This window comes from Arctopsyche grandis, unplaced genomic scaffold, assembly GCF_051622035.1.
Source record: "Arctopsyche grandis isolate Sample6627 unplaced genomic scaffold, ASM5162203v2 HiC_scaffold_605, whole genome shotgun sequence".
In the NCBI taxonomy this organism is placed as follows: Eukaryota; Metazoa; Arthropoda; class Insecta; order Trichoptera; family Hydropsychidae; genus Arctopsyche; species Arctopsyche grandis.
Window position 1 is genome coordinate 16,164 of NW_027518577.1, and position 26,673 is coordinate 42,836.

A 26,673-nucleotide genomic window follows, 5' to 3' on the forward strand; every position below is an offset into this window, starting at 1 on the left:
TTGTGTATCTTTATTTGAATTCAAATTAATAAAAAGTACATTTCTTTCTGATGAAACGACTAAAAAATTACTGTAAATTAGACACTTTTCAATGATGCTTTCTGTTTTATCTAGTTTAGTATGTGAATAAAGCAACTTTTTATTTAAAAAATGAAAAAACATAGCAATCTTAATGCCATTATGATATATAAAGAATGCACCATCGTTTCTGTATACCAATACATCATCAACCATTCCTATTATAGAACCAGAGGCCAAAACATTAAATGTCTTGAAATCAGAGGTGAAATAAATTAAATTTTCTAGTGTTTCTATAAATATTAGATTTCCACATACTACAGATTTATTGTCAAAGCGAAACATAGTACCTGCCAATAGGAAATAACGACTGTTGTATTTAATTATTTCTCCATTGTATTTCAACTTCACAAAGTCTTCTATTTCCCCTATTCTACTCAAATCTGTTTTAAGTTTTGGTATTTCCATTTCCAGGGTTTAAAAATAAAACTTTGTAGCTTTTGAAATGCAATCGAAGTAATTTTTTTTAAAGGAAACAAAAAAAATAATTGTGTAAATTTAGATTCCCTTAAAAACAAACAAAAAAGTGAAAACCACATTTTGTACAAATATTGTACTGTTCTATGGCCGCCTGTGCATTTAAATAATAATTATTTCATAGAAAACTATTATAATAACTTTTCACATGATTGAACAGCAGCTTTACCATTCAAGTTTTTTGTCTCGACCATTTAATAAGCAAAAAAAGGCTTTTTAATACATTGATATTGTTTTCGTCTTTTAACTAAACATACCGGGACCTAATTTTTTACACAACAGGCACAAAAAATTATAAACACTGCTTTTTGAAACTTCAAAGCTGACAATTATAAGTAGAATTTAATTTGTTATCTAAGAAGCAGGTTATTATAAATTATAAATATGGTATTATTACACGTAATAACCCGAAAAGTTTTAAAAAAAAATGATTTTTTAATCAGTAATTTTTTATTGGTTTGCAATTGTAAAGTAACTATATTATTTCGTTTGTTCTTCCCGAAATGCCCGGGTTCGAGCCTCGCTTTGGTAGGTAAAAGAACAATAACCGGGACGCCGTCGCAAAAGTGGGCGCTAGTCGTAATATCTCCACTATAAAAAGACTAGCATCAGGCCGTGATCGGGCCTTGTAAAAACAACCGATCTCCTTGGGTAGTGGCGGCAACAATACTCCCATAGCAGTAGAAAGCCTACGTAAGCATGCGCAGGGGTCTGTAGAGATCCCAAGACAGTATGGTACTGTCTCTAATTATAACGCCAGCTCAGGGTCAATGGGACACTTAGTCCTAAGGCTAGCCGACCGTCGGCAGAGGGATTAAGCTGGCATAAGGGCCGTGGGGGGTTTACGCAGCAATGCGGTTCCCCGACCGGATTACAGAGAAACACACGAAGAAAACTAACAAAGTATTAACAACTACAGCTTAAATAAATCCGAACATTTTTTTTTTTTTTATTTCGTTTGTTCAAGACAGTATGGTACTGTCTCTAAATATAACGCCAGCTCAAGGTCAATGGGACACTTAGTCCTAAGGCTCGCCGACTGTCGCAAAGGGATAGAAATGCTATAGGGGCCTCCCAGAGTTTTGTGGGCAACTTCTTTTTTTGCTGTAAGGCAACCACTTTTCATTAAATCCGATTTTTTTTTTATTTCGTTTGTTCTTAAATGTAATGGGTTAACAGCAACTTATAATGAAACGTATAGAAAAGACTTAAAAGTCTAAGCCCGAATAAAAGCATACATTCAATCTAAGATATCACGTAAAAGTGTTTTACTCGATTACACGAGAAAAAAACAAAAAAGGCAAGGCAGCAGAAAATAGCAAAGACCCTTAGCTTCTAGGATAAAAACGTAATCGTACTAATATGCAATTAAACGATGGAAAAGAAACACACCTACCCGCAAATAATTTTTTTTTACGTTTACACAGCTTCTTATGTATATACTTTAATGAACTTCGATCCTAAACAAATGTCTTAAATATGTTAAAATATATTGTAACTGCAATGTCAATAAATAATTATTTAGTAAAAAACAATAAATACTATCTATTGCAATTAATTAAATAACTTTGAATCAAAATATTTACATTAAATTCGAAATTATGAAGGATTAGATAAATTTTTTTATTTAGTTTTTCAAGATTGTACACAAAATAGCAATTATTATGATAAGTCCAATTATGATCACATTTCGTTTATCGTTATCTAATCTTACAAGGGCTTTCGTAAAAACGTCTCTATTTTTATCAAATAACTCTTCGTTTTTCTTGGATTGGTACTGAATAGACTCGATGAGTAATCCGTGAGTGTTTATTTGGTTTTTTATTTCATTGGCTTTCTTCGATAAATCCACCGTAAAACTGTGTAGTTGCTCATTCTCTGCCTCTTCCATGTATTTATTTGTCTAATAATTATTAAATCGTTTCAAAAGCGCAAATCTTATAGTTTCATAAGATGCTAAATGTAATTTATAAATGCTAGTAAAGCTATCCGATTTAAATTTAGAGAGAAATTTGATTAAATTGTGGTATTTATTTAAGTAATTTCGTTAAAGTTTCACCGATGTCATTAACTTCTATTTAAGTAATTTATAAAAATCCAATTACATTTTAATGTTTCAGACTAAGATAATCATAACAAAGATATTTATTAATTATTATTAGCTTAGATAGCTATAAACCATAGACTCAAAATAATGAAAATGCCTGGTATTTTTTGTTTTAATTTTTATTGAGAATGCAAAAAAAAGTTCTAAAATTCTAATGAAATTTTAATTGTTTTTGTGTGTTTGATTTAAGAATTGCATAGAGAAAACCAAAACCCCCAATATTGGTTCTCTTGTAGTAACAATTTACTTGATATTTTTATTTAAGAAAGCCACAAATATTTCTTTTTGCGTCTAAACAAATGAATAGGTGTTTTTTGTTGTAACTTAAAATGACTCATTGTGTGTTTTTTAATTTACAATTTTATTTATTTAGCTTGCTCTGTTTAAAAAATTTCAATGTTCTAATATTTTATTTTTAAAAGTAAAATTTGTAACGCTTAATGTTCAGAGGACTCGATCAAAGAAATCAAAAGTTCTACCAACAAGTAGCAGACATGGTAACAAGAATTAATTCTAACAAAAGTACTATAAAGAATGAAGTATACAAGACTCCTACACCAGAAAGATACCACGCTCTTCTTCACAAAGTTTTGCTCAATTTCCAAGTATTGAAGAAAATTGTTAAGAAAACAGAATTTATGAAAAATTTATCACTTGGAGTGGTTATAGCATATGAAGTTTTGACTAAAAAGATTAGAAATGATGGTTTTAGAAGGAAGTTAAAGCAAGCCATGGGAACTGATGAATTAAAGGAGCCAATAACCAAATCTTTTGTAAGAATAAATACACTTAAGGGGACATTTGCCGACTTGGATGGATTTATTACCAAAGCAACGTGCATTCCTAATGTATATGAAATATTTGATCATGAAGTTAATAAAGGGAATGAACCTAATAATATTGATCAAGAAATAGAATCTAATGATATCGAGAGTTATGAAAGTCAAGAAGATACCTCTAGTGAAGATGAAGCTAATAAAGCAGTAAGCCAAGAAAAAGAAAAGGAAAAGGAGGGAGAAATAGTAGCTTCACATAAAAAAATCAAAGATTTACACTTATTGAAATTGGTTCCTGGCAAAATTAAAGTACAAAATTTTTCATCATGCTTACCAGCATTTATTTTAAATCCTGAAAAAGATTCAGTCGTACTGGATGCAACAGCAGCACCTGGAAATAAAACAACTCATCTTTGCTCAATAATGGAAAACACTGGTAAAATATATGCTTTTGAAAGAAATTCTGAAAGATATACAAATCTTGTTGCAAATTTAGAAAGCTATGGTGCCACTAATGTGCAGCCAATTCATTCTGATTTCCTTAAAATTACACCCGAAACTTACAAGCCTGATTACATACTTTTAGATCCTTCTTGCTCTGGATCTGGAATACACGTAAATTACAAAAAGGTTCAAAAGAGAATAGATACGTTACAAAATTTTCAAGCCATGATGTTGAATCATGCATTAAAGTTTGGAGCTAAAAAGGTTGTTTACTCAGTGTGCTCAGTGCACCCAGAAGAGGGAGAAGCTGTTGTTAAAGAAGCTTTAGAAAAGAACCCGGATTACGAACTAGAAAACATTCCTAATTACACAGAAGCCCGGGGAGTTGAGGGATACGAATTTAAAGATTTGGTTGTTAGAACAAACAATGAAGATGATGGAACAATCGGATTCTTTGTGGCCCTTTTTACGAAAAAACAGCCCACAGAACAATAAATTAATTTTCTAGAAATATTCTATCTTAAAAGTATTTACAAATGCTGAATTATTTTTTAAAAAACTTGAGTATTTTTAAATATTGCTAAATTATTAAATTTGATAGGCTGGGGTTTTATCTAAAAAAAATAAAAATGCTTATTAATATTGCTTATCTTTTATTTTTATAGCCACTATTAATTACATTTGGCACAATTTTAATTTCTAAAAAACATTTTTGCTATATTTAATGATTAATAAACCTTGCGATTTATTATATAAAGTGTTGTTATCTGAAGACCTATTAGACATCGAGGGGCGACGGCGTTGGGCTAGTGGTCGGCTTGCTGATTCACTCCTGAACTGCTCGGGTTCGAGCCTCGCTTTGGTAGGTAAAAGAACAATAACTGGGACGCCGTCGCAAAAGTGGGCGCTAGCCGTAATAACCCCACTATAAAAAGACTAGCATCAGGCCGTGATCGGGCCTTGTAAAAAACAACCGATCTCCTTGGGTAGTGGCGGCAACAATAACTCCCATGGAAGTAGAAAGCCTACGTAAGCATAGCGCAGGGGTCTGTAGAGATCCCAAGACAGTATGGTACTGTCTCTAATTATAACGCCAGCTCAAGGTCAATGGGACACTTAGTCCTAAGGCTAGCCGACTGTCGGCAGAGGGATTAAGCTGGCATAAGGGCCGTGGGGGGTTTACGCAGCAATGCGGTTCCCCGACCGGGTTACAGAGAAACACACGAAGAAAACTAACAAGTATTAACAACTACAGCTTAAATAAATCCGAACATTTTTTTATTTTTTTCTTTTTTAGACATCGAGGGGTAATTAATTTAAGAATATTTCAATATAAAGTAAATGAAGATAATATTCTTTTAACGTTATAAAGTTGATTAATGATTTTTGCCAAATTTGACATATAAATTTAAATCCCTTTGCATACTATTTTTAATTAAAGTAAGAGTTTGAGGTAAACATCGGTATTTAGTATTATATATATCCAACTATTAATAATTGGTTGAAAACCCCCCTTTTAATATTAGCAATTGTAACTCTTAAATTCATTAATTAAATTATGCTATGAGTAAAAGTTCAAAAAAACCTAAGGAATTCTCTAAGTGTATTATAAAAATATATTAAGTAAGAGTTTGAGGTAAACGAGAGTATTTATTTAACTGCATAATATATATAACCAACTTATTTATTGAAATCTCGGGGTTCCTTTTTGGTTAGTTTTTAATTATTAAGTTGGCACGGCACTTGCCAACCAAACTTAAAATAAGCTTGAGTCTGGTAAATTTGTTCATCAACAAGTAAATTGGCTATAAATTGATGTTTTTTAGTGCAAGTATTAGCCTGGTTGAATTTTTTACCTTTTTCTTAATCCTCATGCAAACACAAAAAAAAGTATTCAGAATACCTAAAGATCCAAGAGCAATCAATTCCATTTTTATAACAGAAATCCCACTAGATTTAATTGACATCATCGATCACAACGAGTGGAAAACTTGCATTGACCAGATAAACCAAGTTTTTATTGTTAGTGAAAAGCCTTCACTATGGAATTTTATAAAGACGATCTTAGTAATTCCGGCTTTTTTCAAAATAAAAACATACGAGAAACCGATGGAAAAAACACTCTTTCTATTAAACCTAAAATTACAGAAAAAGGGTATAAAAATCGAAAACCCCGTTTTTAATGCATATACAGAGCTGGTAGTTATTTATAGCCCGCTTAATCATTAGAAGACAAAAATATTTGTGTATAAATCATTGAATGTGCCCGTGCCGTTATTTACTCACTGAATTAAAAATAAAAAGTAAGCCTTGCTATTAGTTGAATTATATAATGTAAAAGAAGACAGTATGGTACTGTCTCTAAATATAACGCCAGCTCAAGGTCAATGGGACACTTAGTCCTAAGGCTCGCCGACTGTCGGCAAAGGGATAGAAATGCTATAGGGGCCTCCCAGAGTTTTGTGGGCAACTTCTTTTTTTGCTGTAAGGCAACCACTTTTCATTAAATCCGATTTTTTTTATATAATGTAAAAACATACGATATCTTAAGGGGGTTTTAATCAAATTATAATTAACACAGCAATAAGGCAGAGTTTTCTCTTAATTAAACTCCCAGAAATTGTATCAGAACGACATTAAAACAAAATCAACTGCTTTATATTACTTTATTTGAGATTTATAAAAGCAATAAACTATTGCTTGGCCAACATTTCAAATACAAATAAATGATTTGTGAAAATATGTTTTTATTTAAATTTAGTTTTAACATGCTGTTTTAATAGGGTGGTTTTTGAACAAAAAATTTATTACGAATTTATTTTTTCAAGCTCTATTGCTTTGCCGTATTCCTATTCTTAGAACTCCGTTTTACTTATTTTAGAAGTCATAATTAATTTGTTTTTGCATAATACAACAAACCATCGAGTTTATCTTGTTGCCCTCTCAGGTATGGTGTAAACTCTTCATTAAAAAAGGTTTTAATCATGGCGGAGTTAAAGACATATTTTTGCGAATTGCCCAACATATGTGTTTAAAAACTCCCTTAAGACTAATCTTTATTTTAACCAGCATGATATTCGGCTCTTAAGATCCCAGGGTCGTTTATTTTTCTGAATCGACTATCTTTTTTATTAGATCTTGAACACTTTGTATGTTTGACGTGTACTTAGGAATATTTGGAATTATATATTCTTGTGCTGCACGATCAGATAATTTACTAAGACATAAAAGAGCACCAAATTGTACATTTTCGGGCTTAGTATTATCCGTCCATGCTTTTATTAGAAAATTTATAATTCTTGGTGCAAGGCTTTTATATTTTAATCCGAAAGTCTCGTAAATATATTTTACTGAGTTCGAAGCATCAGCTCTACAGTTTTCTGATACGTTTTTTCCAATAACACAAGAAAGTAACGGGGGTAAAATTTCATGCAAATAAGGATCAATAAAAATATATTTGTTATTTAGTAGACTCCCGTACATTTTTAAAATAACAGAAAGTGAAGGTGAATCAGGCTCCCCTTTTCTCATCTCCAGTTTAAAATGATGAAGAAAATATGGGACGAGTTGCTGAATTCCAGTCTCATTTAATAAACATGTTATTGCTATTTCTGGATCTGTTTCAATAGTCTGTAAAATTTTTTCAAAATACATAGAAAGTTCTTTTGTTAAAAGATGCCTGTTTTGCTGTTTAAGTTCTAATTCTTCTTGATAACATGTCAAACTATCTTGTTTTATCACAGGCTTCTCAATAAGCACTGGATTTTGTTGTATGGCAAGTTGTACACCTTCTATAGCAAGCCAATGACTCTGAACATATGGCTTAAGTGGTATTTTAGGAAGTGGTTTCTCTAAAAATTCTTCAAGATCTATTTCATCATCTGGGACATAATAAACATTTGAAGGGAGACCTCGAAAAACCAATGTTTCATTTGAGTCGTATCCAAACAATGGCTCTACATTTCTACTACTTAAAGCATTATTTACATCCCCAATGTTCAACTTTGTTCTATGTGAGGCTAACATAAACTTAGATGCCTCTTGACAAACTTCTTTGATTCTATATTCAAGATCTTGTCCGAGTATTCTTAATCCATCTTCATCTATATTTGGGATTCCCCTAGATTCTGCATATGATTTAATAGTTTCTTTAGAAAAAAGCATTACAAGGGTAAATTTTAATAATTTCGATGCGACAAAAGTCATAAAAAATAAAAATTATAATATAAAATTAGTGGATTGATTTAAAGTAAATTCCAAAATAAAACTATATGTTGGAAAATATTTTATTGTTTTATTATCATATTAAAGACAATTTTACTTTTTTTTGTTAAAATATTAAACAATTGTGTAGTTTGAATTTTGAGCTAATACTATTTATTAAAAGTAAGATTTTGAGGTAAACATGGGTATTTATTTAAGTATAATATATATACCAACTATTAATAATTCATTAAACCCGTTTAATTCAACATATTGGCACTAAAATTTAATTTTAAAACATATTTAAAAAAATCAGCAATAGCATACTAAACCACAAAAATAAAATCTAAGACACTTCATCACACCAGTTTTATAAAACGATGCATAAGCGGTTATAAACGCATTGATATCTTAAAATAAAAGCTCAAGACAGTGCTTTAAATATTTTACACCCCATTATTTGAATTTTATATTAACCAATAACCAACCTAGAAACAAATACAATTAATTTGAACCAATTAAAATTACGGAGCAGTTTTTTTAATACAAAGAGAAAAAACAAGCAACGATTCTTTATGAACATCTTTTTTAATATATCTGTAAATATACACAACTGGAAAAGAGTACAAAAGGGCAGTTAATTAGCAACATTGCTATTTATGACTTAATTTAAACATAAAATATGTACCAGTATAGTTCAAAACTACGCCTTGTAAGTTTCGATTAAATTTAAATAAACCAATATTTATAGTCGAAGATAATTATAACAATAATATTTTAAGTTGGATATATATATTATACTTAAATAAATATCCATGTTTACCTCAAACTCTTACTTTAATTAATTAATTTGGGGTTTACTTCTTTAAAACAGTTTATTTAACCAAACTACTGAAACGATATAATTAATCATTGGTTAATGTCAATTCAAGTTAAATAATAAAAGGAGCTGTATGAAGTGTGAAGCGGAGGATTATATACTGCAAAATGTAGAAGACAGGAAAATGAAATCAAAACTTTCAGAGCTAATTATCAAGCAACTCGATCACAATGACGCAACTCCAATAAATATACATGAAATTAGGAATTACATTTACTATGGGTTTAATGACACAAAACTTAGGCCAAAATACTGGAAAATTTTATTGAATTACTTTCCTAAAAACAAATTTACAACAGAAAACTTCTATAGGCAAGCCAGGAAATCTTATGCTGATATTATCAGTGAAACTGCAGCTTCAGCCGATTATAATGAAGTGAAAACACAGATTCGCCAAGAATTAATTAGAAATGAATTTTCAGATAAAGAAAAAGAAATTTATGAGCAGATTTTGTGTGTTTTTTGTATGATTAATCCATGTGTTGGTTATGTGCAAGGAATGGAGAATCTCGTGAATGTAATTTATCAAGTTCTTTCCCAAGATGAAGATATTGAAAATTTAAAGTTTATTGAAGAAGACACTTTTTGCATGTTTAATAATTTAATATCATCCTTATCTAGCACCTTTTTAAAAGAATTAGATAATAAACACATTGGTATAAAAGATAAAATAACAGAAGTATATGAAATAATTAAAAAAAAGGATCTTAAGTTGTACAAAGCCCTTGAAAATAAAAAATTGCTCGAAACAATGTTCCCTTTTAGGTGGATACTAATGATGTTTAGCATGGAATATCCTATGAATAAGGTTGCTTGGTTGTGGGATAAAATACTTAGTGACTCTTACCGCTATGAACTTTTATTGTACTGTGCAGCAGCAGCAATTATTTTGATGAGAGATATTTTGATAAATGAAGAATTTGATGAGTGTATGTTAATTTTACAGAGGCCATCAATAATATCACCAGAATTATTGTTTGATATTGCTGATACCATGAGAAGAGATGAACAAGATATTAACGAATTAATTCAAGAAAGAATGAAGAAATAAATAAATTGCTTTAAATTTAATTGGTTTCGGGTATATTTTAGTACAAAATGATTTGTTAAAATTTAATTATATGGGTTTGCCTCAAAAAAAAGTAGTTGTTGATTCTTTAATTGAAAAATTTGCAGAAATTGCCAATATTAAATCCCCAGAATCAAATTTTCTAGCAATTAATAAGATAAACCGATTTCCAGCAAAGATATTTATTTATGGTTTAAAATAGATTTATCTTTTATTGTTCAAACCCATTGGGGTTATTTCTGCTCACGCTTAAGGCATTGTCTCAGGCACCTCTTTAATTTCTTTATGTGGATATTACTCTTCCAGGTCTTGCCCATCAAACAGAAGCTTTCCAAAATCTTTTGAGACATAGTGATTTAATGGATGTGTTTTCCATCATCTTGTTTGATGTATCTCTTCATTAATAAAGTATTTAATCATAAAGGGTATTTGGTGGTTATATTTATAAAGAATTACACAAAAGTATGCCCAATCCTAGTTAGGATCCCTATTTCACTTTTGTGTTTAACTGGGCACAAGACATTACATATGAAATTAGTTTCAACAAACATTTTTACAAAATTCCATTTCATTTGCTTTAAATAATATTTTCTAATTTTTTCAATTTATAATTGTCTTAATATATCAACGTTATGGTGACTTACCCTTCGGTCCATTACATTTAGAATTATGTTAACTTTTCCATGTTGTTATCTAGACTTATTAGACATTAGGAGTTATTTATTAAATACTATTTTAACCTTACAGTTATACTAAATCAATTTTACAATATTAAATATGCTTTATTTTTTGAAAATTAATTTTATAGGCAAGAATATTTTCATAACCAATTAGGAAAAACTAACAATTGTTTTAAAAAGCACTATATAAAACTATCAAGAATCAATTAGCCCGTGTTATAAAAATTCAAACAATTTTTTTTAATAAATATTTTCTTACCCAAATGTCTGAAGAGTTTATTGAAGGGAGCGCCAAAATTATTAAAGAAGATAATACTTTCTTTAATCCAGCACAAAAACTTAACAGAGATATTTCTGCTGAAGTAATCAAAGAATATTTTAAAGAAAAAGAGTCTTGTAGAATTTTAACAGCGATGTCTGCCACGGGTTTACGAGGAATAAGATATTTAAAAGAAATTTTAAATGCGAAACTATTTTTTAATGATATATGCCCAAATGCTATAGAAACTATTCAAAAAAATCTACTTATTAACTCCTTCGAAGATTTTAATGTCTTTGAGGAAGATGGGAATATTAGAGATTCTGATTCTAAAATAAATATAACTAGAAGTGATTGCCATATTATAATGAACAGATTTCATGGCTTCTTTGATGTAATTGATATTGATCCGTTTGGAAGTTGTGCAGAATTTGTTAATTCAGCGTTTAAAGCAATTAAACATAATGGTCTAATATGTTTTACATGCACTGATAAAGCCGCTTTGTGTATAAATGAGGCCAAATGCTTTATGAAATACAATACAGCAATTAAAAAAGGATTCTGTAAAAACGAGACGCCTATTAGAGTGCTTTTAAGTTATATTTCAAGAGAATTTGCAAAATATGATGCAAAAATTATTCCGATTCTTAGTGTGAGTGTAGATTTTTATGTTCGTGTAATTGTTAGAGTTTTTAAAGGAAGGGGAAAATCTGTAATCACGAGCAATTCTTTTGTTTCTATTTGTGATTGCTTTAAATTTACAAAAGTTCCACTTTTTTCGGCATATAGTGAAACATGTAATAGTTGTAATAAACCTGTAAAACTATATGGCCCATTCTGGATTGAACCTATTCACGATACAGCAGTGATAAGTGGAATGCTTTCAACAATAAAAGAAGAAGGAAATGAAAGGATGGTAGGAATTTTAAGATTAATGGAGCAAGAAATTCCAGAAATATTTTATTATGAGATTCCACGTTTGTCATCTTTGTTGAAAATAAATTGCTGTAGATTAAGAGATGTAATGAACGGCCTTTCAAATGCTGGATATGCAGTTTCATTGACACATTGTGACAACAATTCATTTAAAACAGACGCACCGGTTGAAAATATTATTTCACTGATGAAGGAGATAAATTCAAAAACATTTTCTGTGTATTCTATTGAAGACTGTGAAAGGGTAAAGGAAATATTTAAGATTGGGTTTTATAAAGGCAAAATAAAATCTGGGCTGGGCCCACTATCATTGCCTAAACAATAAATTTCAACCGGATTGACGGCATTAATCACAGCTTTATTTTGTTTTTATTTTTATACCAAATTAGTTTAATTTTACTTTATCTACTCACAACTTCCAAGATTTTAACTGGAGTTCGTTAGTATATTTAATCTCAATAAATCTATTTCTTAAAACAATAAATGTTTTTTTAATTAATTAAATACAAACATTGCTTTTATTTAAGAGTTTGAGGTAAAAATGGGTATTTATTTAATTGTATTGTATATATCTCCGACTTTAAGTAACTTTTTATAAAGCAAAACTTTATATTTATGATTATCTGTCAACTTCTCAATAGAAAAGTTCAAACAATTTATTTTTTTACAAGAAAGTTCACGAAAATATTTATATTTTTTTTAAAGCTTACAGTTCTACTTTCAAAATTACCACTATTAATGGTGCTTCTACGATATTAATTGCCAGTTCTTCAACTCCCTGTCGTCAAAGGCTTCTTTGATACCACTTCTTGTATTGGGAGATGCTGCCAAAAGTTTTATAAAAAACCAGAGATTGGATGTATAAAATGCTTATTGAAAAATTAATGGGTTAGATTATAGCTATTTAATAATTACTCTTGTTATGTCATTTCCGGCTCTATTTAATAAACACATTTTTTATGATTATCTGCGGCTTTAAATAAAATAAAATGAAAATTTTTACAGCCCTTTTTGATTAAAAATAAAATGTAAAAATGTACCCATGTGTTTAATAGATAAATTTTTCAGCGGGATCCCAGTTATTATTATTATCTACAGGGCCAGTCAAATAGTATACCCCGAGTGCACATGCTCTTTAAACTATAAATATTTACGAAATATTGTTATAATAGCCTTATTATCTAATCTTTTAAAATATACTTTTAAAAAAACAAGAAGGCGCAAAAATTTTAATTTTATTTCATGGTTGCCACAAAAATCAAATATTTTTAGTTTTGAAGGATTTGGGTTTCCATCTAATCACACAATGTTTTTTGTTTGTGTTTATTTTGACAATCCAGATATTTATCATTTACTTTTATTAATTATTGGTTCTTTGGTTCGTGTTTATAATCAACATCATACACTTATAGAAGTGTCAGGATCTGTTGAACTTTGTAATTCATTAAGAATTATTTTGGACCCGGTTTTCTCTAATGTTTCTAGTTTGGAAGTAAAAATTCTAAATAAATGCTTAGGTAAGTGAATTTAAAAATTGCTGAAAATACAGTTTAAAATATACCTCACATCAAGCATGCTTGTTTATTTTTATAGCAAGTGTTGAAATGGTCTTAAATAAATAACTCCTAATGTCTAAAAAAAAAATGTTCGGATTTATTTAAGCTGTAGTTGTTAATACTTGTTAGTTTTCTTCGTGTGTTTCTCTGTAACCCGGTCGGGGAACCGCATTGCTGCGTAAACCCCCCACGGCCCTTATGCCAGCTTAATCGCTCTGCCGACAGTCGGCTAGCCTTAGGACTAAGTGTCCCATTGACCTTGAGCTGGCGTTTAATTATAGACAGTACCATACTGTCAAAATTCCAAAACTAAATTATTGATCTGATACGACCTTCGATTAATAAAATGAGATATTTTTCAAACAAAATAAACGGGCCAAATTCAACCATTCAATAAAAAAACTAGAGTTTTAGGTAAACATGTGTATTTATTAAAGTATAATAAAAAACTAATTATAGAAAATATGAAAATAAACGGCATTTAAAATGTGAAGTTGAATGTATGTGTCTTGTGCCATCGAAGATGGCGTAAGTTCTTCATTATTAAAGTATTTAGTCATTAAGGGTATTAATTTAAATTATATTAATAGAGGAAAACACAACAGTATGAAAGTTCCATTGTAGCAGCCGTCAACAAATACCTTCCAGCTACCAGGATAGGATCAGGCTCATACTAATATGCAATTATACGTTTGTTTACTAGCATATTCAGTCGCCTAAATAATTTTATTTTAAACTGCATTTACAATTAAACTTCTTAAGCTATCACCGAAACCCAAATTGTTTCTGTTGAAATAAGTAATGAGCATCTGAGGTTGGCAAAAGCTTGTCTATTTATATAACCTGTAAAACTTTCAAATTATCTGCAAACAAATTTAATTAACCCTTTTAATGTGGGCCAATATTTTATCAAGGTATGCTATATTTATGAGTGTATTCTATTTAAGCTAATAGTATTTAATAAAAACCCTTGTTATGATTATCTTCGACATTTTTTATTAATCTGCACATGTTGCATACCATACATGCCCCTCACAAAAATTATTAAATCTTATCTTCTTTCATGTAATTTAAAATGTTCTCTCGTTCAACAAGTGTTAAATTAATTTTTATACTGTTTCCAGTTATTTTTATTATTTTGTGATCAAGAAACTCTCTTAATAAGTCTAGTAGAGATGAAACTTTAGATAAAAACAAAAAGCTTTTAACTGTATCAAAAAGAATATTCACTGTACAATTCCCTATTTTTAGTAGTTCTTTAAATACAAATTTTGGTTTTTTAGAAAGATTTCCAATTATTAGCTTAACGTTTTGAATTTTATTGTTCAAAATTTCCGAATCAAGAATATCTTCTGTATAATTTTCAAATGTTGTTAAATCCCTCATTATAAAATTGTATTTTATTAAATCTTCTTGTGTAAATAAAAAATCAATATTTTCAACCGTTGCTATTATTTTTATTGATTTTAATTCGGCAAATTCAAAATCAGTAAAATTAAAATTAAATAAAACACATATTATTTCACTGCCTTGACTTTCCAAAAAATTATCAAGTTCTTTGAGGGTTCTAATCTTCTTCTTATACATTAATTCTAATAAAATATCTTCAATTATCGAGTCTACAGAAGAAAACCTCATATTAAACTTAAAAGCAGAAGGGAAAAGTTCTGAAAGGATATTTTCTTTATTACCATAGCCATAAAAGAGTAAATTAAATTTCTTAAGTATCTGAGAATAATCATCTTGGCAGCTTAAATGAAAATCCAAGAGTTTGCGATTCATAAAGATTTGTTAAGGGCTTGAAAAGGGAAAAAAATTTAAAAAAAATGAGATTACCGTGTTTCTCTTTTACATTCTTGTAAAAATATCGTAGGTTGTATTAAAATTATTGTTATCTGAGACCTATTAGACATTAAGGGCTATTAATTTAATACTTTTTTAACAAAAATTGTTGATTGTATTTGCTTATGTGTATTTAAAGTAAACTTGTACACAAGAAAGCAGATTTCATCCAATTTTTTTATTGCATTATTTTTATCTTTTGGTATGAGAATTTTAGGTTGGTTTATAGCTATTTAAAAAATTGCCGTGTTATGATTATCTTCGACTATAATAGTTGTATTATAGCTACTTATTGTTATTTAATAAAGACCCTTGTTATAATTATCTTCGACTTTTTATACTAAAAGTTTATGTCGGAAACGGTTAATTTCAAGTGATTCGGGTAGTGATTAAACCAATAAATCTATTGAATATTATATCTTAGAGCCATGAAAAATATTATTAATCCATTATTTACCAATTAAGTTAATAATTTGCGCGTTTTCGTGCTCGAACGAACGTTTCTAAGTTACAATTCGAAAAATCATGTGACTTATTTGTTCGTATAATTTTCAAGAAAAGTGTAGATAGCAAAAGATTAGAAAGACTACACTTTAAGGCGATTGGCAAAACCGATATTCACCAAAAAAAATTGAAATTAAATCTTGTTATTGTTCAGTTCAAATCCTGCTGAGGTTCGATTGCTGAAAGCTTGAGTATATGTGTTACTATGCTGAAATGTTTTTTCGACTAAATATAACCACTGGGCATTTAACAAAGAGTTAAAGAATATTTCTTACATCCTTATTAATCCGTGCAAATTACATATTGGACATCACTTTTTAAGTGGTAAGTTTATCTGTTCCTCCAGAACTAAAAACTACTTTATATTTGCTAAACTTAAACTCAACTAAAAAAAAATGTTGGATTTATTTAAGCTGTAGCTTTTTTTTTTTAAAATGTTGGATTTACTTAAACTCAACTAACAGAGAAAATCATAGCAAAGGTATTTATTAAATAACAATAAGTAGCCATAATCCAACTGAAACTGTTGATTAGCTTAATAAAACAGAAAATTAAATAAATTATTTAAAATGGGCGTAGAAGGTTAAAATCTCCTCCCGTTTATTTTAAGTTGGATATATATAATATTGTTACTACTTGAAATATTTTTTTGGCATTAGTCGTATTAATCTTGGCTGATTATAACAAATATATTTAAATAAATACCCATATTTACTTACAACTTTTACTTTTAATAAAGCAAAATATCAAAAAAAACTTGTTATAAACAATTTATTGCTCGAAGAAGGTATCAAGAGAAAGGTAGTCGCTGGTAATTTCATGAATTAATCATTAAGATCTCAGAAGTCTATAAGAGGTTACCCCAGTGTACACTCTGAATTAAAGTATTTTATACTTTAAACCTTAAATAAATAACGTTTTTTAAGCAATTTATTTATTCATTGATTTAAAAATAATTTCCATAAAATCAATTTCTGATGTCTTTTTTAAAAACAAAAGAACAACTCTGATTGATGAGAAAAACTTTCTAAAAGGTGTTTTGATAGTTGATAAAATATCACTGTTTTGTTCCAATAAATTATTTCTAGTTATTTTTTCTAAATCTGCAGGGGGGAAAAAATAGTAAATATTTTTTTGTAAAAGCATGCTAAACAATAAAATTAATTCTTCTAAGTTTTCTGAATTTACTATTGTTTTAACAGGTGCATTTGATATTAAAAGAAATAAATATTTTCTTATAAAAAACTCTTGTTTTTTAATATCATAAAATTGCAAAATGTCATTTTTAATTAAAACTGTAGAAAAATCAATAGGAATCTCACCCGGGCCATCATAAGAGAAATTACGTTTGGAATGAGAGCACACAATAATAATTTCACTTAATTCTTTTAAAATTTCTTTTTTCCTTCTAAACGAAGTTTCCTCTTCTGGAAACGAATCAATGCTAAAAGAGTGCAATTTTGTTTCTGAAGTTTCATTTAAGACTGCCGCTAAAATGTAATGATTTAAATCTAAATTTGAAAAAGCATCATTTTTTAGCTTTAAATGATTTTTTAAATCATTTAGAATACTTTTTTGACAAAACCCTTCGTATTCATATATAAACCCGTCGATTTCAATTCTAACAGTCTCATTTTCAGGGGTTCTTTTTATAAAAACTTCGTTTATATTTTGATTGCTATAATATACTTTTTTAATTTCTTTATCTAAAGCTTCTCTTTTTACCACCCCATCAATATTTTCGATTTTAATATTGGCAGGTGTGACAATTTTAAAAGCTCCTTTACTAAATCTTTCTTCTTTGCCTCCAATTTCTTTATTCAGCAATACACTTGTAACCGGTGTTTCTATATTGGGCCTTTCTATTGTAAACAAGATTTCTTTTTTGTCAGGTTCCCTGGTATTCCAATTTTCCTGATTTAATAGTTCTGCAGGGGTTAAAGTTATTCTATTAGATAAACCATCATTTATTTTGATTCTAGTATAATATTGTCTATTTTCCAATAGGCAACTAGAAGTATTACTCTTAAGGAGTTCTACAGTTTCAAATTTAACAAAAATATTTTTAATTTTTAAACATCCATGTTTTTCCATATAAAAAAGATTGTAAAACTCAATTGTTAATTCCCTAATTGTTGAATCTAAAATTATCATTTTAAGATTTGTATGTTCAATGTTTTTAACACTAATACAATTTCTTATTGAATCTTTAAAAACAATAAAAATAGATTTATTGTAAACAAAAAAATCAATCTCTGAAATTAAAAAAACACTTAAAATTTTATAATTTTTATCAATAATTAAAAGATTAAAATCTGTAAGATAAAAAGTAACAGGAGAATTTTGATTTTCACACTCTAAAAATCCTGTTACTTTCATCTTTGTAGATAAGTTTGTATTTTCATATAAAAATTTTGATTTCTTATTTAAAACAGCTTCGAGGGAAGTTTCATGGATCTTTTCTGATAAATTTTCAAAATAATGAAAAGCCTTTTTTATTATTGGCGAATCATCTAATTTTATCATTTCTTTAAATACATTTCTATAATTAGTAATTTTAACAATAAAAGCAGTGTGCGTATTGTTAGCACCTAAAAATTCCCGGGTTTCATAAGAATTTTCATACTCTTTTTCGAATAAAATGTAATTAGACAAATTCTCAATTTCTTCCAAAAAAATGTTTGAAAGTGAAGTTAATACACTGGAATTAGCAGCTTTATGATTTTCATCGTGTACTGGCGCTTTAAAATTTTCACAATTAACATTGTCATTTGTTTTAAAATCGTTATTTGATTTGTGTTTATTTATTGAAGTTGGATCTTTGTGTGTTTCTTGATTATATATTAGTTTGTGGTCGTTATTTGATTCTTGTTTCTCTATTAATTTGTGGTCGTTATTTGATTCTATAGGTTTAAAAACAACTTTGCTGTGAACTGTGTCTGAAAATGATATTTTATATTCATCAAAAGAGCCGGCCCGGTCGTCTCGCACTACTTTATATTCGTTGCATAAATTAATTAATTTTTTATTGATCTTTTGGTGTGCTTCTATTAAACATAAAATAACGTTTTTTGTAATAATTCCTTTTCCCTCCAATATTTTTATTTCTTTTTCAATACAAATCAAGCTATCAACTTCTTTCTGAACAAATTTTGTTAAAAAATCGACTTGTTCATAAAAGTTATTATTATTAGGGCCTTTAAACTCATAATAATCTTTAAAAATATTTCGATTCAAATTGTAGCATCTTATAATTGTTGGAGCAATACACCTCTCTATAATGTTATCCCCGTTTTCTATTTGATAAAAATCTTCAATTTTATTCCAGTTAAATTTTGTAATATCCTTCATAATTAGTGCTTTGATTTTATCTTTATAGGAAGCTGTATCTAAAGCAGGGGTGCCGGAGATTCTAGAAAAGAACCCGAAAATATTTGGTTTTGGTTGTTTTTTTGCTTTTAAATCATCAAAGTCAAGAATTTGGTCATTAAAGTAACATTTTAAAGTTAGCTGAATAATGGCATTTTTATTATCTCTAAGGTCTGGAAGATAATCAAAATTGTATGTTTTTGGCCCTAAAATAGAAAATATAGTTGATATTTTTTTATTTATTTGGATTTGAACAGCTCCTAAATGTTTGAATACTGAAAAGAAAGTAGTACTTCTGTTCATTAAATTTGGGGCCATTAATTTTATAAATAAACAAAGAGTAAAAAGTTGTAATGTAAACAATACCATTTGAGTGTATTCTAATTAAAATTTTTATATTCATTTTTGATTTAACAAGAGTATGCAAATATTTTATTAAAGCAATTATGAATGCAAAAAACCACAAAATAAGCATATTTTTACTTTCTAATAAAAGAGTTTGTGTTACTACACAATGAACAGTATATTTTGGCTTGTCACAAAAAATATGATAAATTACACTATTTTTTTTAAAACGATCTGTTGTGTTATGCTCTATTAAAAAAAGATTAAATACTTTAATGATGAAGAGCTTACGCCATCTTAGATGGCACAAGACAGTTGTATTACATTTTAAACGCTATTAGATCTAATTTTTCATTAATTGCTACGATCAATCTATACAGTCGTAGCCTAATAACCCTACAGAATGATACTTGCCAAGAATTATAAAATAACAAAAGTACCTTCAAAGCCAATGAGACATCAATTTTTTCTTTTTTGCCAAGCTTTGATTCCTGAATTATATTTAGGCAACATTTATGTGTTCAATGTTTCGCAGGGCATTGATCATATTTTGTACTAAACATTTTGGGTTTGGCAATTTTTTTAACAATGAAGCCCCATTATGTTCATATTGTGGGCTTCTAATAGCAAATTCAGCCTTTCAAATAATAATTAAATTTTTGTGGACAGCCTGTTGTTTCTATTAACATATTGGTGATTTTTTTGTATCCTTTGCGTTTTAATAAAATCAATATGCTTATATTTCCATTTTCCGTTTTTATTCTCTTTTTATTGGTAGTTTGCTTAAAAATTATTGTTTCTAATCTTTTAATATCCTTCTCTAATATTTAATTCTTTTTATTTCAAAATTTTTCAGAATTTTTTTTAAAGCCTTCTATGGTAACAATGATAATTACAACGAAAGGGGCCGATCCTTCTATTAAAAATATTATAAAAGACTTTAGTTACATGATAGATTCTACAATAGAAGATAAATTTGATGTTAGAAAGGAAGTTAATCTTCTTGTAACTTACATGGATATAAATGACTGTGATACAACATTATATTTTGAGCAAAGTAAAAGATGCGAAAAACTGTGGATTGCAACACCAGAAATTACTTTTAGATTCTCAATTCTTAATTATGCCAGTGTTTATGATATATCAACGGTTAATAATTATCATAAAAACTCTGGACATATTTTAATTTTTACAGAAGATTTTGATGAAGATGAAAATCTAAAATTATTTAAAAAAACAGCAGAAAGCACATTTAAATCAAGGGAAAATGCCTCAATAGAAAGAGCCATCAGCTTCTTTTATATAAAAGGAAGAGTTTGTGTAAGAATTTATCTCGTTAAAGATGGAAGTGAAATTGGGCCAAGATTGGATTTAGAACTTGATAGAATATTTGAAGGTTGTTTTAAAGGAAAGCGACTCTATGGAAAAACTAAAGTAGAAAAAGAAATTGCACAAGAATAAATTTTACAATATTTTTTATACTTTAAAAATTTAATTTATTATAATTTACCAGATCAGTAAGTCTTAACACCAATAAATCTTTCCTTCAATAATTTTTTAGCTGGATATATATAATATACTTAAATAAATACCTATGTTTACTTAAAACGCATATTTTCAATATTATTGCTATTTATATCATATTTACCCCAAATATCTTTGGATATAAAAGTGTCTTAGTTACATGATTGATCTAAAAATCCCTAAATATTTTAAAGTAATTTCTTTAATTAATAAAGCAACATTTTTTTACAATAATTATATAGTTGAAACAATAGTTGTTAGCATATATAGTTGGATTACAGCTATTTAATAAATACCCTTGTTATGATTATATTTGACTCTTATCTTAGACTGTTTCGTTTTTTCTATGTTTTAATAAATAATTGCAAAATTATTATTATTTTTCCTTTTTGTCCTGTGTCATCGACGATTGACTTAAGCGCGATATTATTAAAGTATTTAATCAATAAAAGTATTTATTTAAATTATATTTATAGTCGATTACAAAACACTCTTCATTTAAAAAGTGAAAAAATCATTAATCTATTCTAGAAACTGCTGTTTATTTACGTTTCTTCAATCCTTTCTTTCACGTGCTATTCTATTAACATTTTTATTTTTTAATTAATTTTTGTATTTTTGAAAAACGAGAAGTTGCTCTTATAATATTATTGTTTTGAACTTCTTTCTAGGTAGTATAATGGGCTTCCATTTACTTTTAATTAATGCTTAAAGCTCCTTTGTCCTATATTTTATTAATTTACTGCCCTTAATGAAACAATTTACTAACAAAAAAGAAAAAATGAATCATATTGAAATGTGTCGTATTGCCCCAGAAGATGCCAGTCAAATAGATGTTTATTCAAACAACTCGAATGTTTCAATCGCCCTTATAGCGAGTAAAATCTCAATTATAAATGTTTGGATTGGAAAGAAAATTGGAAAAACTGTTTCTGACAACACCTTTTTGCAAGAACTTCCAAGGGGGGAAATTCTTCTTGATTTTGCTAAAACGTTTGATTTTACTATAAATTCAATTTATAGAAACTCTACAAAAAATTATAGACATACTGACAATATTTATAAATTTTGTGATTGGTTAGAAAAAATGAAATTTCCCAAGAATCTGATTTTTGATGTTTTAGATCTTTATGAATCCAGAAATATCGCAAATGTTATAAGATGTCTGTTGTGTCTTGGAAATTTTTTAAATCTTCAACAATCTGGGATGGTAATTCCAGAAACTAAAAATGTTGTTTTTCCAGAAGAATTTTTACTGGCCGTGACGAAAGTTGTAGAAACTGGTCATAAATTTACTATCGAGGCCATTGTTAACCATAATATTTCAGAATGGATTGAAATAGAAGATATTTTTGCCAAAACGCCTTCTTATAAATTTGAATTTTATTCTACCAAATGTTATAGTTTACTTAATGTTTCTAATAATATTGAAAATTCGGCATATTTAAAAAAGACACAGAATCCAAATCTCATAACAGGAAAACATCTAAAAAATTTATATTCTACAACTGATGGGAAAACCAAACTAGAAAATGCTTTATTTTATAAAATGAAGTCCGAGCTTGAAATGTTGAAATATTCTGATGGTGTAAACGGCTATGTAGAAAAATATAAAAATGAAATAATTAAATTTCCAAACTTGTACAAAAAATTACATTTTACAGAGTCATTTAATTCTGGAAACGGTACTGGAATACCTATACAATATCTTTTAGATTCAAAAAGTTCTGAAAAAATTATTTTCTCATTTATTAAAGATTTGCTTAAAAATGATTATTCTGAAAACTATTCTTTTACTCTTTTGCCTTTAATTTACTTTTTTAAAGATTCTTTGGTGTTTAAAAATCTGAAAGAAAGTATTTCTTCTATAACAGCTGATCTCAATGTAAACATTGATCCTATTGAAATTTATAAAAAAAAGTTTAATAAAATTCCAATCATAAAAGAAAGTTATAATAGAGAAAAAATGATTTTAGAAGTTTTAAGTGATTCTACTGTAGCCACAGATCTTGAAATAAGATTAAAAGCAATTAAAAAGGCCATGAAGGATATTTTAAACTGTTTAGATAATTGCAAGTTCCCTGATTACATAAACGGATTTTTATATAAAATTTGTAATCTAAAACGAATTTCCAAAAGATTAGCAATGGGGGTTCATTTTGATTATTTAATTGCACCTCTTTTTGACGGTAAAATTGCAAATGATATTCCGAGAGAATTGATAAGAATTATTTTAAAAAAGATTATAATTTTTGATGAAAGTAAACAATTCACTTTACCCTTCGGTGCTAAGCACCAAATCACTTATTATCGGCCAAAATGGTATGTAACTGATTATGATCATTTCTTGTTGTCACCTTTCAAAGAGCTAATTGAGCACAATCAAAAATAGCAATAAATGTAAATACTAATTTTGCTGTTAGAAATAATAAAAAAAATTAAAACATATCATTGGCCTTGTGCCTTTTGAGATGGCGTAAGCTTTTCATTAAATAAGTATTTAATTAAGGTAAATTTATAGTGTATTAAGCAATATCATTTATTTTTTTAAGTAATAATTGTCTTGTGCCATCGAAGATGGCGTAAGCTCTTCATCATTAAAGGATTTAATCGTTAGGGGGACAGTATGGTACTGTCTATAATTAAACGCCAGCTCAAGGTCAATGGGACACTTAGTCCTAAGGCTAGCCGACTGTCGGCAGAGGGATAGAGATGCTATAGGGGCCCCCAGAGTTTTGTAGGAAACTTCTTTTTTTGCTGTAGGCAACCACTTTTCAATAAATCCGATTTTTTTTTTAATCGTTAGGGGTATTTATTTAACTTATATTAATAGAGGATAACACAGCAATAATATTTGCTTAATTTAAATTAAACTAAACTTGTTTAATTAAATCGATATTTATAATGACATCGTTCAAAAATAATTTCGACCGAATTTAAGAGGGTCTAAACACAGCCAAAGGATTTTTTTCAAAATAAACTTTGAATTCAAACAAAAGTGTCTAAAAATAACAATGCAATCTACCAAACTGGTCTTAGTTAATATTGCGATCTATTAATTAATCTATAATTCTTAAAAATATTAATTTAATAAAGTTATATTCTAAACGACATCTAAAGCAAAAAACTGCCAAAAAGTTAATTAATTTTTATTGAAGTAACTCCAGATCAGATAAGTAAATTTAAATTAAAGCAGTTTTCTAAATTATTTAATCTTTTTATTGTATTTATTTTTTAATTAAGAATTGAAGTCTTATTTGATATTATGACCATATATATATTAAAAGCTTATTATTTAAACACTAAAACATTACATAACACAATATTGTTGTCTAGTAATCTCTGATTGAATGTTATAGTCGAAGATAATCATAACAAGTCTATTTATTAAATATTATTAGCTTTAAATGGCCATAATCCAAGCTAAAACACCGGATTGTAATTTTGTTATATAAAAAATTTCAATTTAACAACTTACAAATTATAATGACGAACATACTAATTAAATCTGCTATTAATTGTAAAGCGCAGCAAAGCTTTTAATTAAAGTCGGTGGTTGTTTAAATTAATTAAAAAGAATAATATTAAAAGAAATTAATAAAACAAAGAGTTTAAGTTATAACTTTATTAGAGTTTTTCTTTTTCTTGATTGTTAATAGTTTTTCTCTTTGTGTCGAGAATTTTTTGAATTTTTTCTTCTAAAATTGTAGATGAGCTAATCATTTCCTTCACTTCATCATCTGGTAAAAGTACAAATTCTTTAGCAATTTTATGAGAGAAATCAGAAGGGGAATTAGCTTCAACAACCTCCCAATCGTTTTTGTAAAGATTAGCAATCCTCTCAACAGTGTTAACTAAACTCTGCACGAGTCTGGAGATGCCTGCAGAATGCATTTGGTCCTTGCCGTTAAATTTAATTTTTGGTTTCTGCTCATCTGCGGCTCTTTCAAGCTTATTTTTATAATAAGAAATCTGTAATCGATTATGATCTAAGAAAGTACCATCGACTTTTTCAAATGCAAGAGCAGCCTCTTCACTGGTGTTAAAGCAAACATATCCAAATTGCTTGTTACTGGTAGTGCTCGTTTTCCTTATTTGAATACTCGTTACTGTTCCAAATTGGGAAAATATTTGTGAGATTTCATCTTCAGAAAAAGTATCAGGAATATTAGAAACATAGAGATTCTTTTTTAATTGTTTTCCTTCAAGTGAAAGCTTTTCAAGTTGCTTTCTTAGTGCTTCTTCTCTAACTTTCTTCTTTTCCGCTTTTTGTATAAAAAATGGGGAAGTAGGAACAAATTCTTCTCCACCACATTCTTCTGGAGTAAAAGTTAATGTTCCGTGGTATTTTTCAATCGCGGAAATTGCATCTTCTGGTTTTTCAAAATTAACACATGCATATCCTATTGGATTAGAAAATCTGTCTAATGGGAAAAAAATTGAGTTTACGGGGCCAACTTTTTCTAGAATTGTTTTAAGACTTTCTTCTGACATTCCAGCTGGAAAATTTCTTACGAAACAATTAGTAAAAGTCGGAACGACTGGTACAACCTCTGCTTTTTCTTCTTTGATTGGTTTGTCATATAACATTACTTCAAGTACATAACCACTGATCTTAGCGTTTTGACAAGTTGAAATGGCTTTTTTAGCAGCTTTTACTGTTGAATATTGAACAAATCCAAATCCTTTTGATGTACCCTTGTCATCAGTTGCAACTTTACAAGAAATTATAGTCCCGAATGCTTTTAATATCAAATATAAATCTTTTGATGTAAGCATAGGTGGCAAATTTTTTACGAAAATGTTAGCTTCTGGCAAGTACTTAGTAGTGGAACTGTATGTCGTTATTATCATCTGTTTTTCATGAAGAGTATAGTAATTAAACTTCTCTATAACTTTCTGCACATCTTCTTCCGACTTTAGTGTTACAAAGGCATAGGCTTTTGATGTACTATCTTTCTTTCTTAATCCAATCTTTATGACTGGTGCAACTTGTGAGAATAGATTAACTAATTCAGGGTGTGTAGTCTTCATGGATAGGTTACCACAGTGTATCATAAACCCAGATTCAATATTTTGAACATCGCTGTCCATACTTGAGGGCTATAAAATTTTGTAAAATATTTTCAAATAAAGCAGAAGCAGAAAAAACAATTATTTTACAATAAGCCAGTTAATCACTATAGAAACTACATAAATTAAATTAAAATTATAAATAAAGCAATTTTATGTTGTTACGAAAAATGTACGAGCAATCGGCACTTCTTTACTAATACAAATGAAATGAATAGGCGAAACTGATAATAAACACCCAATTAAATTGAGCTGTTCCCCTCTTCGTACTTTATTTATCACTTCTTTAAAATACATTAGTAAAATTAAAAAACTTTATTTTTAATAAGATTTTTTAATACTTTTAATTGCTTTTATTTAAGATTAAATTGAAATCTCTTTTCTTTTTCAGTATACGAAAATCAGCTTTTTTTCCTTTGATAAGTCTTGCTTACAATTTATATAATTACAACAAAAAAATTTAAGAAAATATTTCTATAATGAAAAGCATCTTAAAATTGGCACCAGTAAATACTAAAGAAATTCTAATTAGATTGAACTATTTCCGGTTG

General features: G+C 28.4%; 3 protein-coding genes across 3 annotated transcripts; 1 reads left to right on the plus strand and 2 right to left on the minus strand.

Annotated features, from left to right (window-relative positions):
- Window positions 1-3,102: 3,102 nt before the first annotated feature.
- LOC143922167 (uncharacterized) lies at window positions 3,103-4,377 on the plus strand. The gene has a single exon (XM_077445393.1). The coding sequence runs from the start codon at window positions 3,103-3,105 to the stop codon at window positions 4,375-4,377; it is 1,275 nt and encodes a 424-aa protein (XP_077301519.1).
- A 2,607-nt stretch (window positions 4,378-6,984) lies between these two features.
- On the minus strand, window positions 6,985-8,046 carry LOC143922168 (uncharacterized). Its single transcript, XM_077445394.1, has one exon. The coding sequence runs from the start codon at window positions 8,044-8,046 to the stop codon at window positions 6,985-6,987; it is 1,062 nt and encodes a 353-aa protein (XP_077301520.1).
- A 16,630-nt stretch (window positions 8,047-24,676) lies between these two features.
- LOC143922169 (uncharacterized) lies at window positions 24,677-26,143 on the minus strand. The gene has a single exon (XM_077445395.1). The coding sequence runs from the start codon at window positions 26,141-26,143 to the stop codon at window positions 24,677-24,679; it is 1,467 nt and encodes a 488-aa protein (XP_077301521.1).
- Window positions 26,144-26,673: the final 530 nt, after the last annotated feature.

Coding starts and splice junctions, on each gene's coding strand:
- LOC143922167 (XM_077445393.1), top strand. CDS start 3,103: ATGTTCAGAGGACTCGATCAAAGAAATCAAAAGTTCTACCAACAAGTA.
- LOC143922168 (XM_077445394.1), bottom strand. CDS start 8,046: ATGCTTTTTTCTAAAGAAACTATTAAATCATATGCAGAATCTAGGGGA.
- LOC143922169 (XM_077445395.1), bottom strand. CDS start 26,143: ATGGACAGCGATGTTCAAAATATTGAATCTGGGTTTATGATACACTGT.